The 17,909-nt window shown below is 46.6% G+C and overlaps 1 protein-coding gene and 1 long non-coding RNA gene across 2 annotated transcripts in view; one reads left to right on the forward strand and one right to left on the reverse strand.

Moving 5' to 3' along the window:
- Window positions 1–17,909, reverse strand: part of LOC135392706 (uncharacterized) — a 223,261-nt gene that overhangs the window by 52,715 nt on the left and 152,637 nt on the right. The window lies entirely within an intron of this gene.
- LOC135392703 (uncharacterized) lies at window positions 9,363–15,744 on the forward strand. The gene is made up of 4 exons (XM_064623430.1): window positions 9,363–9,797; window positions 10,840–11,028; window positions 11,999–12,318; window positions 14,427–15,744. Exons 1-4 carry the CDS (start codon window positions 9,459–9,461, stop codon window positions 15,691–15,693), a joined length of 2,115 nt encoding a protein of 704 aa, XP_064479500.1. The 5' UTR covers window positions 9,363–9,458; the 3' UTR covers window positions 15,694–15,744.

Raw genomic sequence — 17,909 nt, forward strand, 5'->3', positions numbered from 1 at the left:
AAAGGTCTTCTTGTTTTCAATGTGTTCCCTCCCTCCCTCGAACTTGCTACTCTTAGCCGGCTGTTTTAAGCAAGGAGTCGGTCAATGGACCTTGTGGGCAATGACCGGAACATTAGAAGGAACAAGAATACAAGAGATGCCATATTATTTTCTCCTCCACCAGACCAAGCCATGATATCAGATAGAATTGTTGGTGATTAATTGAATTTCTCAATGAACATACGAAGCTTAACCGTCCTGCAGATTGCATTATCACAAGGTTTTGACTCATAGGCATTTATTGATTGCAATGCCATCTCTTCGTTGCACTGTGGAGTGAAAGGCTTTATGCCACTGCTGTAGCTTCCATTTCGAAGCCTTCGTTGATAACGTCAACAACTGTCGATAATGTTGCATTCCGGATGCTATAACGGCAACACCAACGTGTCATTGGTCATCGTCGTTGGTGAACTCTCAGCTATAGCACCGACGCCATGCGGCATGTTGTTCTGGATCGTGGACTTTAATTTTCAGTCGTGGAGAGACTTCTCAAACCGCATGACTTCAATGCTGCCTTCCCCATTAAAGACGATAATGTCGAAAACGGCTAATTAAACGCGGGTGGTCAAGCATTGTGTCTTGTCCCATCCTCTAATCTTCAATAGAAAAACGCCAGTTGCTCTTGAACCTGTACATTATGCATAGCAGCATACCAAACAACGCTAATCGGTAACTGAGAAACACATCACGTGAGCCGAGCACCTTTTATTTTTAATTTTTTTCATACTCGTTGAACTGGGTCACTCAATTAACTCAATTCGTTGCTGAAAAAAAAAAGGCAACATGTAACCTGTGAACGTTGGATCAATAGCGTTTCATTTCTTCTAATGTAATGAAACATCGCTCGAATGACACTCTCACGAACGGATATAATCCGCTTGAAGTTTCGATTGCACGGAGTGCCTCGTTTGTGATATCGCTGCGTGAAACGGGAAACCTATCGACACATTGAAAATCAACACGGCGTGGAAAAGCTAATAATGAAAGTGCGACATCGGGCTTGATCGATAGAGAGAATAATTACGAATCCTCGGTACGCTATCAGCTTGCGTGTTGGATAACCTTGGTTTTCCACTTCTTTTAAATGTACACTTTAGCAGTTAGGAAGAGGAGGCTGCCTAAGACACCGTTTCATGCATACTAAGTCTTGAAGAACTTCAGCTGACTAACGGCCTGTTCCGACATATAGCGATTTCCTATATAGCGCTAGAAAATAGTGCGATATTTCCTCCTCGCAGTGCTCCGAACCGCTAAAAATTAGCGATTGCCGGAGTTGAGCCCAAGTATATTAGCACAACGTTCGTGTTGGCCAATGAGGAGGGTCTTTCAGCGATGACGTCGCGAACGTTGTGGAGTCGTTTTGCTTCCGCAATTCATGGCACGGCGACCGCGTTGGAACCGGCGAGCCTGTCATCCAAAATATCTGGTAATTTTTCGTTCAGTCAGTTGATTGAACGTGTTCGTCCGCATGCTGTTGAACTCCGGAAGTGCCATGATCGGAGAGACCGGAAATGACCACCGAACTTCCGCTAAATTATAGCACTAGCGCCGTATTGCAAGAGTGAACCGTCCGATAATAGTGAGAGCTGTTTTTACACGCTGTTTTGGGGCGCTATATTAGCGGACCGCTACATGTCGGAACAGACCTCAAGAACAAGACCAAATACGTCGAGTGGCATAAAAAAAAAAAGTCAAGGTGGCAATAACACGCAATGCTCTCTCTTTGCATCAGGTTCTATACTGTACCAGACTTGTGCCCGTTACCAAAAAATAGGAACTAAATACCGTTACCCGTTACTTCAGAAAAAAGTAACTAAATACGTTCCTCGTTACCAACATACAAAAGTAACGAGTTCTCATTACTCACAGGTAACGAGTTACTCTTACGTTACCGCTGCATAGTTCAAGGAGCCAACAAACATGACGTCACTTACCCCCAACTCATTATTAATGAGAAAATTGCACTTCACAAGAAGCTGATACACGCAGCACGTAAACAACATATCCAGCGAGGGACTGCACTAATACTTTGCGTCACACCTGGTCTGCACGCATAGCGCCACACGGAGTGCCGAATGGTGCTCCCCCGCGCTGAAGAAAAGGAACGAGTAACGTCAGTAACGAGTTACCAATTTTTGTAACTGATTCCGTTACCATTACTATGTTTTAAAAAGTAACTGAATCGTTACTTCGTTACCAAAAAAAAAATAACAGTTACCAAGTAACGAGTTACTTGTAACGAGTTAGGCACAACTCTGTACGGTACCCTATGCGCGAGTACGCGTGACAGGGGCATACAAGTACTTTGCTCGTACTTCTAAATTGTGTTTCGAGATTTTAAAAGGAACACTCGTGTCGCGGGACGAATTAGTGGAGCAAACTGTGCGTTCTTCGAGATCCGGTACTGTTTGTGTGTAGGCGGACCGAGAATGCGTTCCTGCAGTATTTCCGCTATGGGGCGCGGAAGAATGCTCGTCTCTGAATTGCAAATCTTCCGGCGGCTTTCATCCGACACGTGGATCGTTAACCGTGCCCTCCATTCGTGCTCTGCATAGCAGCCGCTTACAAAAGAGTCAAAAGCCCGTCGTTCATCACAGTCAGAGAATAAAATGAAAAGAGAGGATAGAAGAGAAGAAAAAGGAAGCGACCACCATCTTTCATTCGGTGGAGGGACCGTAACCACGCGAAACGCAGCCCGGTCACCCCTCTATTCCCTGCCACAGCGTCATGTCACTATGATTGCGAGTCTCAGCCTTCTTCGTTAAAACGTCATACCACCACCATTTCTATTATTGTGAGCGGTAGGCGACACAGCCTTCTTTTGTTTGTCAAATACACTTTTTTAAAATCTAATTTTAGAGATCGTTGTGATGCAGTAACCAGCTTGCCATTATTTGCCGAACACCTGATGAAGAACGATTAAGGTTGACGATGAGTACGATGCTGGATATTCAACGTGAACATCGGTCGGCAATTTACAGAGCATTGTCCAAGCCCCAAAGAACGAGAGCCTCAGACACATAGCGTCTTATTGTCTGAATTCACACAAAGGTATCCACCACGTAAATCCTGGTCATCTGATACCCCTGTCACACGGGCATTTCGATCCTTCTCGAATCCGATCTGCATCGAACTTCCCGAGCACGCTCGAGTTTTGACTCTGCTACACGGTCACTTTCAATGCGCATTGAATGGTTGACCTGTGCAAATGAATAAACGGAACTCATTAATTTCGCGTTTCCTATATAACAGCGATATTAGTGGTAATTTATCGTATACCGATGTAAGCATCATTTGTAGCTTCGCCCGCATGTCCGTCTTAAGTTATGACAGTTCACCGGGGTCGAGGACGCAAATGGCGGCCGTCGAGCCGTCTTGAAATTCTCAATCCTGTTATGGGAACTGTCTTGAGTCAAGCAGGATCAAAGTTCGATCCTGCTTGGAAGCGGCCGTGTAGCACCATCCGATCTGCATTGGGTTCAAGCAGGTTCGGTCGAGCAGGATCGAAAATGCCCGTGTGACAGGGGCACAAGTCTGAAATGGAGGCAAACGAAAGCATCGATATTCGCGCCCGGGTTCGTCGCCTCAATATCACGTAGGAAAAAAATTATTTCGCCTTTTTTTTCTTAATAATAAAAGATAAAAACACCGGAGCTGTTCGTTATTAGCATACAAGCTTTGACGCAGTGGAGTGCCTTTCATCAGGTACAAATATAATGTGGAGGTGACAATAAAGGAGGCCCAAAGAAAATGAGAAACGAAAACGCACGTAAGCTCAGGAATCGAAACTCTAGAGTTTACGTGCGTTTGCGTTTTCCCTTTTTGCCTCCTCTCTTCTTATTATTATTCACATGACCACACTGTACGCTATATATAAGTGCCGTCTCCTTACTATTTTTGTACCCGATGGAATGCAGTCCAGTGAATACAACACAGGGGTGACAATACAACACAGGCCACGAGAATAATAAAATAAATAAATAAATAAATAAATAAATAAAGTTTGCACATGCCCCCGACTGGCTATTTTTCTTACGTATAGAATTTCCGACTTTCCGATCGTGCGCGTTGCTTGCACTAAATAAATTTCAAGCAACTTTCATGCAACGTTTTCATGCAACTGTCAGCTAGTACCCGCAACCTACCAGCCAAAGGCATCAACTCATTAACGCGATTAACATCACGAAAGTTGCCAAGGTAAAATTCTACTCCGAAAACCTCGCTGACCTGTGCAACGGAGAGATCCTACCCAGTTGCTATGGAGCAAAAGGCTACAAGCATAAGCAGTTGAACTTGTCATTCGACCCCTACACAGGAGACGGTAGGGATAGATCCATTTCTGCCAGCACAGCAGCTAGGTAAGAAATATTGGAATCTCCATCTTCAGACACGGATCAATGCATTTCTTCTTTTCGGTCTGCCTTGCAACGCAACGGCCATCCATTCGAATGCGCTTTATTATGCACTGCATGTAGGAACCACTGATGCTCGCAAGTTTCGTGCTCGAGACCTCTTCTAAATCGAAATCTTTTGTCGATCATCCCCATTCCCCAGGAGCTTTGTGGAGATCGATTGGGAACGCCAAGTGTATCAGGTGCAGCGACTGCATTATATGACAACGGAAAATAAATGAAATATTTCGAGAAGCCTCTAGTACAATGACGCTCTTATAAAAAAGGAATAAAAAAAGTGAAAGATATGCGTTTTGCGGACTTCAGCAGACTTTGTGGACAGCGGGGAGAAACAGATGGGCTCGGGTTTGTTAAAATGTTATGCTCCACTAAGCGTAAAATCAATTCGTATCACTGTACACCACGGAAATCAATGATCCAGTTTAGACCATGTTAAAAATTGTTCAAATGTCGGGAGTAATCATGTTTAAAATGACGTTTCGGAATCCATACGGATTCCATCATCAGAAAAGACGTGCCAGCGCCTGCTCTAAACTAGTTAAGGATAAAGGTGGCGCAGTTTTCAAGAAGTGATCCACGGTGTTTCTTGAGCGTTTGTGTTCCATGTGTGCTCAAGCGTCTTGTTAACGACCGGGACATTTTCCGTTTACTTTGTACAGTCGAACTGCCGGGTCTTCTTACCTTTATCAGTGTGAAACACATCACGTTTGATATATATAACACACGATCGTATGCATGATAACAAATATCTTACGTGATAACATATATCAGACGCGATGTGATGCTATGTACCATACCATAACGTATCGGATGTCTTCCAGGGGTCACGACCACGATCTGTATCTAATACCTCTTTACTTGCGTCGTCGTTCTTTGCATGAGGCATGACGTAAGCTAAGGAGAAAGAGCAAGTGGCAATGCATTTAGTCTCCAAAGGGACGAAAATTACTCCATTTTTTATCGCAATGTACAACTTGCATCGTAGCTATTATTACATCCACCACATTACACGAGTTCGCTGCAAACAGAAACAGCGGCATACAATATTTCGTGACGAGTACAGTCACCCCAACACTATACATACCCAATTTACCCAATCCAATCACGTCTCTTCTCTGTCGTCATGGAGAGACGCACCGCATATTCCACGTTCTCGCTTACCCAAATGAAGTGGCATTTTTCCAACGAAACTTTCGTCGTCTAGTGGCATCCGGACATAATTTTACTTTTATATCTATTATACCAACTCTGTGAGGCGTCCAATGTGCACACGCATACCTTCCAGGAAGACAGCGATTGAATGCCACCTGGCGGTAGCATTGGTTCACGTTAGAAAGGCAATTTGCGCAGCGGTAGGTTCCGTGTCGACGTTGCATTTCACGGTGTTGCTTTTCTTCAATTTTCAGCGATCGCAGACTGCTCGACCGGAAAAATAGAAGCGTGGGATGCGCGATTTCGTTTTGTGCATTTATAGCGGTTATTTGATATATAGCGGCGTTGCAATTTAAATAGAGACGCGTACCTGCATTTGTGGTATTCGGAAGCGGTTCCAATGATAACGAAGTTGGAGAAATAGGGTAAGCGTAGGTTTGCTGAAAAGGAGAAGAACGCTGAACGTCTGCTTCTGATTATTATGACGAGCTACGCAGTTTAGAAATGGAGATATGAAGGGTAACTTGGAATTCATCGAACTGACTGAAAGCGCATTATCTCTCCTGTAGTACGATGAAACAGGGCGGATGCTATGACAGCTATAACGCTGCATCAGAGAGTGTATAGAGAGTGTAGTGATTATTCCTTTTAGTAAAGCGCTGTGACGCACAACACTCAAACGACTAAGGTCCCAATGAACTGTTCTGCAATGACAGCCACTTCAGTGTTGTGCCTCTGGGGAGTGGCGTGTCAACTGTTCTTCGAAACACCGCCATTTTTGATTGTTTTGAGTGAAGGATTTGTTTTTTTTTTTTCGCTAAAACTTTTTGCGCTATAATGTTCGATCACTTTCAAATTTGCCAGGGAAGAATCTCCTTCGGAGCTCATATACAGGTGTTCCACGAGAGGGAGTCATTAAATTCCTAAAAAATAGGTTTTACTTCTCTTCTTGAATCTTGAAACCGCTTGGAATACCCCGTACAGACTTTTGCCACAGATTGAGGCCGCTTACGTTCGTGTCACGCATTATTAAGATAATTTTGTAACTCGAACACGCAAATTAGCCAAGCAAAGGTAGCATTTTCTTTCATAAATTCGGAAGCCTGTATGGCCATAACACAGTTCAACCAACACAGGCCAATCAAAATCGCGTTTTTTTTCGAGATTTCTACAAAAAAAGAAACAGAAAATTGAGAGCCGACAAATAGTCGATGGGCGAAGCATGCTCGATGAAATTTGCGTTTGCGCAACTTTTGTCTCTGCCTTTATTGAGACGAAGCGGAAAGGGCGATCGAGAGCCTTGTCGCGCAGCCAGTCATTATTAGTGGCTGGCGGCTGGGGACGGTGTGATTGTGGTGTGGTTTGTTTTCTTCTTGCACAGGAGGAAGGATATTTGGACGGACCCACAGTTGCGCAAACGTAGAGCGAGATTGCTTCGCCCAGCGACTGATTTTCGGCTGTCAAATGTTTTTAGAAACCATGCAAAACACCCAGTGATTTTCATTGGAACAGTGCGTTATGGCCATATGCGAATTCATAAAATATTCATGTCCATACTACATTTGTTTGTCTAAATTGCGAGATCAATTATCGAAACTAGCTTAATGAATGCGTGACATGTATGAAAACGGCAACAATCAGTGGCAAAAGTCTGTACGGTGTATTCCAAGCAGTTTTATGATTTTCTTGACGTAAAACCTATTTTTAGGAATTTAATTTAATGACATCCTCTCGTAGAACACATGTATATGAGCTCGGAAGAAGATTCGGCCATGGTGAACTCCAAAATGATGGAACGTTGCAGCGCAAAGTTATCGCTAGAAACGTGGCGGTGTTGCGAGGAGCAATTGAGGCGCTGCTCCCCATGACGGACAACACTGAAGTGGCTGTCATTGCAGAACGGTTCACTGCGATCTCAGCCGCTTCAGTGTTGTACGTCACGACGCCACCTGGGGAGCAGCGTGAGTAGTGAATAGTTTCATAATTTTTTTTACCATGTAAGTAAAATATATTTTCAGGAGTCTAATGACATCGTCTCGTGGAACACCCTGTACGCAGACAACGCTATGTTCCATCAACACTCAGTAATTGCCGAGGGTGGCATTGCCGACGCGGGTAGACTTTTTGTCGGGTGCAACCCTGCGCACTCTCGGTATGGTGAGCTTCTTCAAGCTCTCGGTATGGTGAGCCTTCTAGCTCACCATACTCTCGGTCTACGAACAATAGATTGGCCAGCTGTCCCTGCCAACCATATCGCATTCTTGCCGAGCACGTTCTGGTTCCGATGGGGGCGCACGATAGAGGAAAAACCCCGCTCTAAAGTCACTGGATTCAGTGACTTTACCTCACTACTGTTCGCCGGGTCCCCAAGCGTACGCGTACGAGAGTTTTTTTAACGTGCGATTGTAAGACTATGCTGTCTCAAACTGTTTATTTCTATTCTATTCTAAACCTCTCTTCTTCCTCCTCTTCTCCGCCCTGCCGGCGCCGCTCACTTACAATTCTCCCCCGGTTGAGCTTTACCTCTCCTGAGATGGTAGAGGACGACATTACTCGCTGCCGCACATTCAGAATGTCCGGAAGGTGCTAAATATACAGTGTTTCTGAGCACTCCGTTTTTGTGAGCTGTCTTTTGCGATGAAAGCTCACCACGCGGCACCCCGCATATGGTGAGCTAGCTCACGGGTCCTTCTTGGATTGGGTCCTTCTAGCTCACCATACCCCGCATTCAACGTCCCTCGCGGAACACGGCGTGTCTAAGCAACTTGTACACTGCCACAAAGTTGCGGGCGCCCTCGGAAGGGTTCGAACCCGCGATCAGAAGGCGAACACGCTACCGACTGAGCCACCAAGGCCGGTAGAAACATTTTGTACATGGTCGATAACGGCCAACGTCTGAAGTGGAGGAAGAAGAAGGATCTCCCTTAAAGGGACCATGAAATGATATTTGACACGCCCACGATCATTTTTAATTTGTTCCCCTGTACTAAAGCATTCACTCTGTGAAATATAAAATTGAAAATGGTTCAAATAGCAAAGATATTCTTATTAATCACGGGCGTGGACGGCAGCTGCTACGGCCCGCCTCCGAGGCGAACTGGCCGTGACACCATACACTGAACATGTTGCCGATTCGTGGACGGGCTTTTGCGAGCAAACTGCAAAATTTGCAAACAAGCTTGCATACTTCGCCATGAAATATGCTTTAATTTGACTTGGAGACAAGATTGTATCTAACCGTTGACATAGAATCCTACGAGAAATGTAATTTAGCCGTTGACTCTCAGCACGGTTACCGGAGCACGTTTTCCTCTTTGAACTTCCTCTTCGTCAGAACATACCTCCGTCGGTGACATTTTACGAGCTGCTGCGTACCGAACGATCCATAGACGCTGCGTGTGTCGCATAATCTCGTCCTCCATTGCTGACAATTTGCCTTTCGCCATATTTCAAGTGATTTCGACGGCAGATATACGACGTCGTTGTTGTCCAAACGGAAACCATGCACCCATGTGGTCACGCGGGGTGTGTCCTCCTCGTCGTTCACAGTTGAAATACAGTTAATAAATAAAATACAGCTAAAAGCCGATGTGTGTACGATAGTGAGGGATCATGAGAACGGTTTCCTGCAGAGTACTCGGAATTTGCGAAAATCATTTCATGGTCCCTTTAATGGCTCACCATAGTGGCTCACGGTCGCTCACGGCAATCTCTTGAGAAGACGAAGCAGAAGAAGAAAAACGTCACAGTATCGCGGGTTGTATTCCAATTTGCACATTTGCATTTTGACTGGAAGACGACGAATTTGCAGATCGACAGAACCATTCACCTGTCACAGAGGGCCACTAGGGAGTCATGGCTCGCTTGAACACACATCCCGAACCATTGGCTACTGAGGGTTCAGGAATGCCACTTGTGTCGCCCAGTGCCTCAACCATCGCGCACCAAAGAAGAACAGCAGCTACTGCCGTTGCAACTGTCTTGTCCGTTGTCTTCGCTGCCCTGGTTGCCTCTGCACTTTCGTACATCCTCTACAAATCCATGTACTCTCCTCGACGCATTCAGAATAGGTCTGCTTTCTGCTGCCCGGATATTCTCGAGACCCTGCACTACGTTATTAACCGAAGCAAAGATCCCTGCCAAGACTTCTACCAGTACAGCTGCTATGCGTGGAGGGAAAACCGTACCAGCGCAGTAGGTTCTACTACCATGCCTACACATTTGTTCATTGTATTTACATAACTTCACATGTAATGTTCATTCATGTTCCAGTCTCGTTCACGGTCGCATAATGACATAGGAATATCACGACTTATTGTCAGACTCGTACGAGATGCTGGCGCCGTATTCTTAAACCATCCTCGACTTGGGCGCTCCTTGAGGCCGGTTTTGTACACTTTGAAACGCCGTGCATATTGTCTGTTGTGGAAAATATTTGTGCTTTAAAACTCCGTGCTCACGGTTGGTTGTGGGAAATACGAGCAACAAACAAAGGATGAGAAATCGTTGCCGTACGTCGCGAGACATTTGAGTTATGAATATGAGCGACGCCGCAGGAGTGCTTTGGTGTTTATCTTGGCACAAGCTTGGCATAATATGGGCTAGCAAGTGTTTGGCAAATCATTGGCCAGGGTAGAGATCGGTATCAAGAAACAAGGTTGTTGGCCGATAACGTGTCAAGCAAGGCCACGTAGGCCAGCCTAATTATTGCCAAGCTTGGCCCACCCTTTCTTTGTTGCTTGGAAATGCTCAAGGGTCACTTTAAATCAGCCTAGGGGTCACCTTATCGATTTCTTGCTCGAGTGTGTCATCCAGTGTCTCTTTCTCATTCATTTTATTTTTTCAAGCATGTTCCACGCTCCGCCTGTACCGAATATAACATGTCCCATTCGAAATAATGATAGGAGGAACCTCGCGGTGGACACATGATTACCTTTCCTGAATTGAAATGCTTAAGAGTCGTCCGAGCACGTCGCTTCCACAATTTTATTTTTCCAGACGAGAAGACGACTCTGCTCTACCATCCCGCGAAAGATTAGCAGATTATGATAAGCGCGGACGCGCTTCCGCAGGCTGGCTGGGACAGCGCGCTCATTTTCTTGTTATTTTTGTTTCGTCACTGACGATTCTCTCTCATTTCGGTGCCAATCAAATCTCCCTTCCCTCCTCAATAGAAAATCTGTGCTGGGGAGTCGGCTGCTGTTTTTTATGTGTGTGCCTTTTATCTTTCAAATAGGTGCGGGAACGCCTAATGGAAGATGTGGTCTTTCCCATCTTCCAAATGAAGGCGCCGACAGTGGAACATGGCCATTCGGGCAGCTCACCATCAGCCAAGGTCATTGGACTCTACTACGGCGGCTGCATCAGGCATGCACTTAGAGGCGCCAAGCACATCGTGGAATCGGCACTGCGGGCAGTCATAACGGTAATAATAAAATGACTTTAGATTTGCTGCTTTTTTATTGAGAGAGAAGCGAAACATGTGTTCTGCGAGAGCTCGATTTAGGCTGAACCGCGAATCCCACTGAACTGAACCCCATGCCGGTTAAGAAGTTGCCGATACGTGCATTTTCAATGGCCATTGGTTTTCAATGATTATTGGAACCAATGACCATTGAAAATACATGTATCGCGTGTAACGTGTCAACCTGTTAGGCTGCACTGGATCCCATGCCCCTTGAGAGGATGGAAGCTTTGTACGCTTTGGGTCTCTACGTGCCTTTGCAATTGCCTTTGGATAAAATGATAAAAGGTCTTAGTATCTGATGCGCCAATAAAACCCGAATCAAATCAAATCAAATTAAAATGATCAGACTGCTCGTGTGACACGGGTATATAAGCTTCGCAAATGCTCAAACAAGGATCTCAGGCACGGCAGTTAATTGCCGACGCTATCTAGCGGTTCATTCTTGACCATGATGATTGTTTCAGTGGATCGTCTCTATTAGAGCCATGCTGATAAGTGTTAGATCAACCGTCCGCAATGCTCACACGTAATTTTACACCTCGCTTGACGCTACAGTATACTGCATTTTAAAGCGGCAGCCTTGTAGGTCCGTCAATGACAATGATAGCCGGTGTCATACAGAGAGTGAGCGGAAGAAGACGACACGGAGATAGGGCAAAGAGAGGAGGAGCAGAAGAGCATATGCGCGCCAGATATGTGCCTACAGACGCGCCGTCAGTGGTGTATTTGCTCAGCTGCATCGCAGGGTGTGATATCACGTCAGATATTTTCGGGGAAAATCACAAGAAAACGAGTTGGCCTCTTCGCACGCGGCAGTGTGTATAGTGTGCATCCTTTACAACGCCAGAGAAACGAGTGCGGCACCACCCGAAGATCACCAGAATGCCCGCAGATGTAGACACATTTTTTTCTTTTCATTTATTTTCAGGTTGTGCCAGATCTTGCACTGAATTCTCCGCAAGCGGTTATCTTCAAGGATATGATTGTGCTGGGTAGCGAGTACTACCTCTTCTTCTTCATCAACTTCTTCTATGTTCCCCCTTCGAAGCGGAGGAACGCCCATATGTCCATTTCTGTCTATCCAAGATTCATCGGCGATGAGGTGGTGGCGAAGGAAGCGCTCGCTATAGCCATCTCCTTCACCAACCAGCACTTTAACGCAAACGTCTCAGTAAACGATGTCACGGAGTTCCTCCGCGAAGTGCAACGAAGGTCACCGACGGAGCTCACTACGACGACTAGTCCTGCGTAAGTATACTACCAGACATTTCGTGGCGTTCATCGTTAACTGTATCATGGGAACCGCCAGGGGCAGAGGCTGGAAGCAAAGCTGCATATGAAGGAGAAAGAAACTGGAGGTAAGTAAACGGCTTCTAAAGAGAGAGGCTTGCAGAGAGCGATCCCCCAACGTCTCAAGCCCGAGAGCGGGTATGATAAATACGGTCACAGCCAACGCCATTTACGTAGATTCACAAAGCCTGCTTAATGCATTCTCTCAGGGTCAGCTCTCACTTGGAGACGCCCGATGCGACGCCGTGAGTGGGCGGCAGAAGTAGAGGCGCATTTCCGCCGCCCCGTCAGGGCGCACGTTTTTCACGTTCCCAGCCAGGTCCCCCAAAGTCGCCATTTTCCCATGTATTTGTTCCTATCCCGATGCGTGCAAAGCCGGAGGCCGCCCTTAGATACCCCATTGTTACCAGACGTTGGCTTGCGTTTGATTGTAGCGCGCTAAAGATCCAGTTGAAGCACAATCCAAGCCAGGCCAAGTCACCGAAGGAGAAATGGACGACTGCGCCTGCGGCGCCTGGTATGACAGGTACGCTATGTGATGCACGCAGCCGTGCACTAGATCCTTCCGATCGCTCAACACGTTTAAAAACGGGACCAAAAAGTGAATCACGACACAGAAAGTTGTTATACGCGTTTTATTTGGACATATAAAGACTATAGATTCATTCGCAGAAACAACAAAAACATTTTGCCGCTAAACTTAGCGCGCTGAAATGATCCGGAACGGCAACAGTGGGGTATCTAGTGGCGGCCTTCTTCGTTGCACGCTTTTCCGAGTTTGGGGGACCTGTTCCCAGCACAGTTGGCATTCCGTCGTCCAAAGCAGACGAAAAATCAGAAGGCGTGGCCTTTCTGTGTCACCTTATTGGTCGTCAGTATATCGTCTTCGGCAGCTCTCGCCGACGTCGTGAAAGAAGTTCGGCATGGCTTTTTTTTTTTTTTTTTTTGGCTCGACGTCTCTCTTGTTCCAAGGCCGGAAACAAGTGTCTATTTCCGCCGCCCGCTCACGACGTCGTGTCGGGCGTCGCCAAGTGAGAGCTGGCCCTCGCTCCTTCACGACGTAGACATCGCGATGTCGTCTGCTTCAGACAATCGCCGCAGACTGTCTCAAACAGAGGCTTCGACTGCTGAAAGCACGGTCGTGATTAGCAGACCCTTAACGACTACGTCAACTTGCTTGAACGATCCGTCTTCCTTTATCGAGATGACGTTGCCACGGCCCTTCGTCCTGCTCCTACACCTCGGGATTCCTGCTATCCAATCCAATCTCATCCCATACCATCCTGGGGATGTTTCTCACTGTGCGCGATGCAAGGGCGTAGCTAGGGGGGTTCCAACTCCCTAAAAACGTACCTTTGGTAGTGCAATTGGGGGAGGGAAACAAGGAGGAAATACTCCTCCACCACGTACAGTTTTAACAACGAACATCACCACATAGTACGCTCCTAGCCAACCATCATCCCGAGTGTCATCGTTCTTTCAACTGATGTGCTAAAAAAAATAAAAGAAAGGGGGGGGGGGCGTACGCCATCTTTGTGGCAGTATGCAGTTCATAATTGCCTGACGGCCCTATGTTAAAAAAAAGTCTTCATTCCCTTCAAGCTTGCTTCCTCTTAGAAGGCAGCCTAATGTCTGTTGTAACAACATTTGTGAAAACAACACGGATTCCTTTGTGAGCATGATAGCGTGCGTAGGCTCAACCCTAAAATAGAACATTTTGTATACAAGGTACGTCATGAGGATAACTCGAGGTGATCCCCATAAGCATAAGGTAAGACACAAACACTTAAGTCTCCAACGTCCTAGCAAAAATGTAATTCAAACAACTCAAGAAAAAACCAAAGTGAGCCGACGCCAAGACTCGAACCCCTGATCCTCTAGAGTCTATAGGTTCGAGTACGAGCGTCTGTACGCATAAAACCATACCTTTATAGATGGTATAATGGAAATTTAATGTAGCAAGTCTTCGAGGATAGAGGCATGCATATGAGAACCAGGCGAATGACTCGACATGTCCAACACCTACACGTCTGCAATGTCTTAGTATGCTGCCCCTTTCTTTCTAGGACTCGGTATTCAACAAGCCGATCACCCTCAGAAAACAGTGAAGAAGTATCCAAAGTCCACACGACTAAATTTTCCGACGTGAGCCTCTTGTTACCAAGTATCCCTCAAGAGACATGGGTGTGGGTGTACGAGGGCCTCCGATATTCAACCGATTCCGAGGTTGTCGTCACTGGCGCATCGCTTGTGAACTTCGTATTCGAATCTTTCAGCAATATTCGGTGGCGACCGGCAGCCATAGCCTTGCTTGTGATCCTCACAGCGTCTTCGATCGACTCCGGCCTTTGGGATCTGGCGCGGACTAAGGATGCCGTACCCGCGCAGAAATGCGCCCAGGTGACCAACGACCTTACACCGTTATGGGACAACGCTCTGACAATCGCCCTGACTAGCGATGAGAAAGACGCCACGGTTCGTACCATTTTCGACAGGACTGTGGGCGCCATAAGAATGGAAGTCATAAGCCGCACCCATGGACAGTCTGCAGTCCGCCTGTTAAGCAACATCATCAGCAACATTACGCTTCTGCTGCCGTCGGACCGGGACCCACCGGTTTTCAATATCACGTTAGTAAAATACACCGACGACCAGGACGTCGGCGACAAGCATGTCAAAGATCACAGCAGCATTGAAAATTACTGCGCGAACGCGCTCGCTGTCCTCCGGTACTGGGTGTACTACGACCGGTACCAGGCAATCAGCAGTCTCATCTTCCAGTTCTTCAAAGGAAGGGAGGTCTATAACACCTCCGTTACTATAATGGGAGGGTACCTTTACGTTCCCCCTGCCACTTACGCGTTGTTGTCCTTCAAGAACGACACCGATAGGTTAATCAACTTCGCTATTCTTGGCACACAGATCGCGGACGCCACTTGGTCGTACGTAATAGGCTTGTTTAAGTCTCAAGGAGGGACGACAGCCGAGTGGGACTTGCTCAAATGTAGCCATCCTAACGCACTGCCCGGTGTACGCGTGTCGGAGCCCTGGCTGGGTACGTGGATAACGGCTAAAGTAGCAATGACGGATTCGTGGCATTTCGTAATGGACGGCTGGGGGACGATGAAGGTGTCCCCGAGCCAAGTCTTCTACATGCTCCTCTTCTACCATCACGTTTGCAGCAGCGAGATCAACGTTGCAGGCGGACAGCGTGTGAGCCAATTCATGAGCACACTACCGGATTTCAATAGAGCATTCAACTGTCCGATGGTGAACGCTACTTTGAAGTGCGACACCCGTGTTCTTCAGTCAAGCACGGAAAGCGCAATGTAATGTTTAGTTTTTGCTGCCATTCAATTGGGCACATATATGATACGAATAATATATATGGTAGTGAATGTTTCAACAAGACACGTCAGATGTCATGCAGTGTTTCTACTTTGCACGTGAGCGTAGAGCGGAAGTATTCCGTTCGAGTGCCTTTCTTGCAGACGCAACGTCATGCTGACGAAGGTAATACATCATGGCAGGACGAAGTCTCCGCGACCAGGAGCGACTTGGTAAAGAATACCCAGAAATCTTTTGACACAGTGTCGTTAGTATGGTACCTGGCGGTTGGTATGGTATGTGGTTGGTATGGTATGGTACATGATGGTAACGTTGTAGATGTCACACAACCTAGTATGTCTTCATAGGTTCAGTCTTGATGGTGTCCGTGGGAGATAGCATTTGTTCAGTGCGCAAGTCCTCAAACCTCCCGGGAAATCAGATGGAGTATTGTGTACGTGTGTATTGCGTTGCGTGCGTCCGTTGAGTTACAAAACGTGTTCCTAAAAGATGCGATATTATAACAAGCAAATATGATTAATGTCTACTGTAACGGGGGATTCAGGAGAAAAAGCTGCCAAATGCAATGTCGCATGGGCGTACGGCTTATAGGAGCATGGAACATGGCTGTGAAGCTGTCCACTAGGAGTCACCAATGCAAAATCCTTTCGCTCTGCGGTGTGTTGTAACTGCGCAATAAAATTTACAAAAGACAGTCGAAGGAAGCAGTCTCGGACGAGAGACACGAGACTTGCCTGACGTAGAAACTGTTCGGTGCCTTTGGGGTTGATCCGTGCCATTGGACGTCACTGGTCACGGTCCGGAGCCCATGATACGTCACGATGTCTTCTCCTTCGCCCATAGAAATCTTCGCCGATGCGCTCTTTGCACGTGGAGAGGTTTTTTTTTTACAAGTGTGCGGAATAGAGCCTTGCGCGTGCTCTGCAGGTCACCTGCGCTCATCGTTCTTTCGCAGGAGCTCATTTTATTCGTTGCAGGAGACGCCGTAGTGAGAAAAAAAATTTTTTTGGGGTGACTTCCATGCTCCTTTAAAACTCCATATACCTTTACTGCAGATAGCCAGAGCACGGACAACAATTTTCGATCGAGGCCACTATAACGCACTATAACGCGCGCACTGAAAACTGATTGAATTTCGACGTATGCGAATATGCATTTTGGGGCTTCTGGGGGCACGCTACGTACGGTACCGTATACCTAGCCCATCAATTTGCCTTTAGAGCGGAATTAGGTTTCGCAATCCCATCAAGAACCCACTGGTGTTTCAAATGGAATAACGGCAGCATTTGAAGAACTGCTACTCAACGAATGTGTTGTAGCGTGGAAACAAGGTAACAGAAAAGGGCAGTAGGGCAGAATTGGTTGTGTAGAGGTAGAAATGCGCAAGAAGGCTCGTACTGCTTCAATATTGGCTAGACTTTCGAGGTGCCAACGGTGCCTCGCCTACCCGCCCATGGGTGTCAAAACCATCATTAGTCCATGGTAGCTACAGCAAACGCAGCCGCGAAAAAAAGCTTCGACGTCTGAGCAACCGCGTGCGAACATGATAACGATAGTGTTGTGCTGCAGGCCATGACTATAGCACAGGCAATTGTTTACTTAATGTACTATAACCCTTGCACACTTGAGAATGACTCATTAAATACACGTCATTAAATAGGGTCTGTCTCGCGATTGGTCTGGCAGTAATAACAGAATCGAGACACAGAGACTGATTTTACATAGCAAGCTCTCTACCAACCACAATTACACATAACCATCGCATTTTAAAAAACTCACTGTCGCTTACAATCAGGAGGGCTCAACCTGTCATCCCTGTTTACGTCAGAGGAGCGGCGGCGCTGACAGCCGGACCTTAGCACGATACAGAAGTGCTCCACCTGCCCTGGAGTTTTAATTCACACCGAGGATGACCGCCTATGCGTATCGTTTCACATAAGCGGTTCACAATTACAGGCTTTGCGCAACAGTAAGTGCTCGTGAATGATCCACTGCCCACACAGATTGCGTTCTCTTGCAAGCAGACATAACTAGCATACTTAATTGGGGCACGAAGAACCTCCTCAAGGTGAACGCTGCAAAACCCAAGATTATCTCATTTACCCGTGAAACAGATGCTACTACCTTTCGTTACATGTCTAGCACTGAAATTTCTCGGGTCAGCACTGTCCGTGATCTTGGAGTTACTTTTGCTGCCAAAC

The sequence above is a fragment of the Ornithodoros turicata genome, chromosome 4, assembly GCF_037126465.1.
Source record: "Ornithodoros turicata isolate Travis chromosome 4, ASM3712646v1, whole genome shotgun sequence".
NCBI lineage: Eukaryota > Metazoa > Arthropoda > Arachnida > Ixodida > Argasidae > Ornithodoros > Ornithodoros turicata.